The 2,235-nt window shown below is 36.1% G+C and overlaps 1 protein-coding gene across 3 annotated transcripts in view; it reads right to left on the bottom strand.

Annotated features, from left to right (window-relative positions):
* Positions 1-542: 542 nt before the first annotated feature.
* The window catches only part of LOC106678568 (very long chain fatty acid elongase AAEL008004), a gene marked incomplete at its 3' end in the record, with an annotated part of 30,783 nt that continues 29,090 nt past the window's right edge, over positions 543-2,235 (bottom strand). For all 3 annotated transcript variants that reach the window (XM_024359306.2, XM_067053003.1, XM_024359307.2), the window contains 1 exon segment: positions 543-682. In XM_024359306.2, coding sequence (XP_024215074.1) covers positions 543-682 — 140 coding nt within the window.

Below are 2,235 nucleotides of genomic sequence, written 5' to 3'. Positions count from 1 at the left end.
AAAGTCTACCACGGTCTTACCATGGAGCCTGCGAAGGTGCGGGGAAAACTAAAACAATGCCGTCATAGCTAACAATCCTGGATTACTTCTCCTTTACCGTCAAAAGATCGCACCGCTTTTGTTTAAAATCACATGTTTTCTTTTAGTAAACAAATCCCTTATAGTTAAAATTAATTTATTTCACATATTGACTATGCCAAAGAAATTAAAAATTTTTGTTCAATGTTGCTTCAACACTTAGTCTTACCGTTGCGAGGTAACAAGAGAAAAATTAAATTGAATACAGCAAGAGAAGTAAAAGAGGGAGTAACATAAACAAGAGGCAATAACAACATTAAGGTTTAACCGAAGGTAGGCAAAAGAGATGAAATATTTGGAAAATATACTCGTTTATTTCCCAATATGAGCAATATACTCAGGCCTACACCTCTTCCAGTTCAAATGAACAGTCAAGGGAAAATTCAAAAAGATCGAGTCTTATTTTACTGCTTGCGTAATTCTTTTGGGACTTATTAATATTTAATATATCAATTTATACTTACAATCAGAATCATAGTCATATACTGCTTCAAATAACGGAATTTCTGATAAGATGAAGGACTGATAACAGTTAACAGGTAGTAAAGATGAAGGATCACATGGACAGTTACATTTAAACAAATCATTTTTACACATACTTCCTCTGAAACAGCAACGAAATACAATATAACTATATCTCTTGAGAAAGTATTGACTATATTTTAATTTACAATATGAAAAAAATAGAAGCATTTTTTTTTAAGTACACCAATGAAATATATACCCTGTTGTATTCTTACAGTTTTTTTTTTTAAATCACAAAAACAGCGATAACTTGGACATGAGACCAACAATCTACTCAAAACTTAAACAGGGACGTAAGTAGGGTGATGTGATCTCCACAATTTTTTTTCTTTTTAATTCCTTTGTAGTGAGTGAAGCCAGAGCGCTCCACCTCGAGCCTCACCGAAATACTTTGAATTATTGATTGTTTGACGGACAAAATTAACTAGGATATACGGAAATTAATAAAATGTGTAAATAACAACGTGTTTCTTACAAAATAATGTTATTAATAAATGTGAGTACTTTAGTGAGGCTCGAAGTGGAGCGCTCTGGTAGAATCGGGACGAACTTCATGCTCGTCAGCCTGGCGCCATTCGCTACAATAGTTTTTTTTCTGATCTCCCTAAAACAGAAAACAAAAACATTAATCAATAAATTGCAAACTCTGTAGCGAACATGTTACTCTCAGTTAGTCACGGCTCAAGCTGCCGTATAACCGTTGCGGATTGACACGACCTAGCTGCGGAAACAAGAACTGCTACAGTTCCCGGGCAAACATTGTGTATTGAAATGTTTACATATTGTAAATGCTTTGATTTTACAAATTAGTAACTATGTTATATATTGTAATATTCTTAAATATATTATTTTTCCTACCCTCTGCATACTTCCTCATTATCCGTTCTTATCTCTCCGACAGATTATTTCAAGTAAATTACAACGGTGCTTATTCATCCCTATTCCGTCAGTCTGCTGGTGTGCCTCAGGGTAGTATCCTTGGTCCTATCCTTTATACAGTTTTCACAGCTGACATCCCAACCCATCCTAACACTATCCTCACTACGTATGCCGATGACACATGTCTATTGTCAGTGAATAATGATCCTTACATTGTATCCCAAACCCTCCAATCCCACATCACCACCCTTGAAGAATCGTGCCAAAACTGGAGGATTAAAATAAATTCCAATAAATCCCACCAAATCACATTTATCCTTCGACGTAAGCCCATGACTTCTTGCTCTACAGTATCATTTAATAATACCACACTTATTCCTGTCGAACAGATCCGTTACTTAGGACTACATCTCGACAAACGACTGACATGGAACCTCATCCAGGACTGAAAAGACAAGAAACTGCTCGTAGATTCCGAATATTGCAACATTTACTAGACAAACGGTCTAAATTGCCAATCCATTACAAAAGATTGATCTAGATGACTATTATAAGGCCTACCTGGACATACGCAGTTGAGCTTTGGGGCTCCACTAAACCATCAAATACCTCCAGAATCCAATCCTTACAGTCCAAAATCATTCTTAAAATCCTTAATGCTCCTTACTTTGTCACAAATCAAGTCATCCATCAGGACCTCAATGTTCCATATGCTGCCGATTTGGCCAGAACCAGATACCGTTCCTTCCATAA

Source organism: Halyomorpha halys, unplaced genomic scaffold (assembly GCF_000696795.3).
Source record: "Halyomorpha halys isolate HHAL.00 unplaced genomic scaffold, Hhal_1.1 Scaffold147.1, whole genome shotgun sequence".
In the NCBI taxonomy this organism is placed as follows: Eukaryota; Metazoa; Arthropoda; class Insecta; order Hemiptera; family Pentatomidae; genus Halyomorpha; species Halyomorpha halys.
Note: the sequence above shows the minus strand (reverse complement) of the source record. Positions and strands in the feature narration are given on the sequence as shown.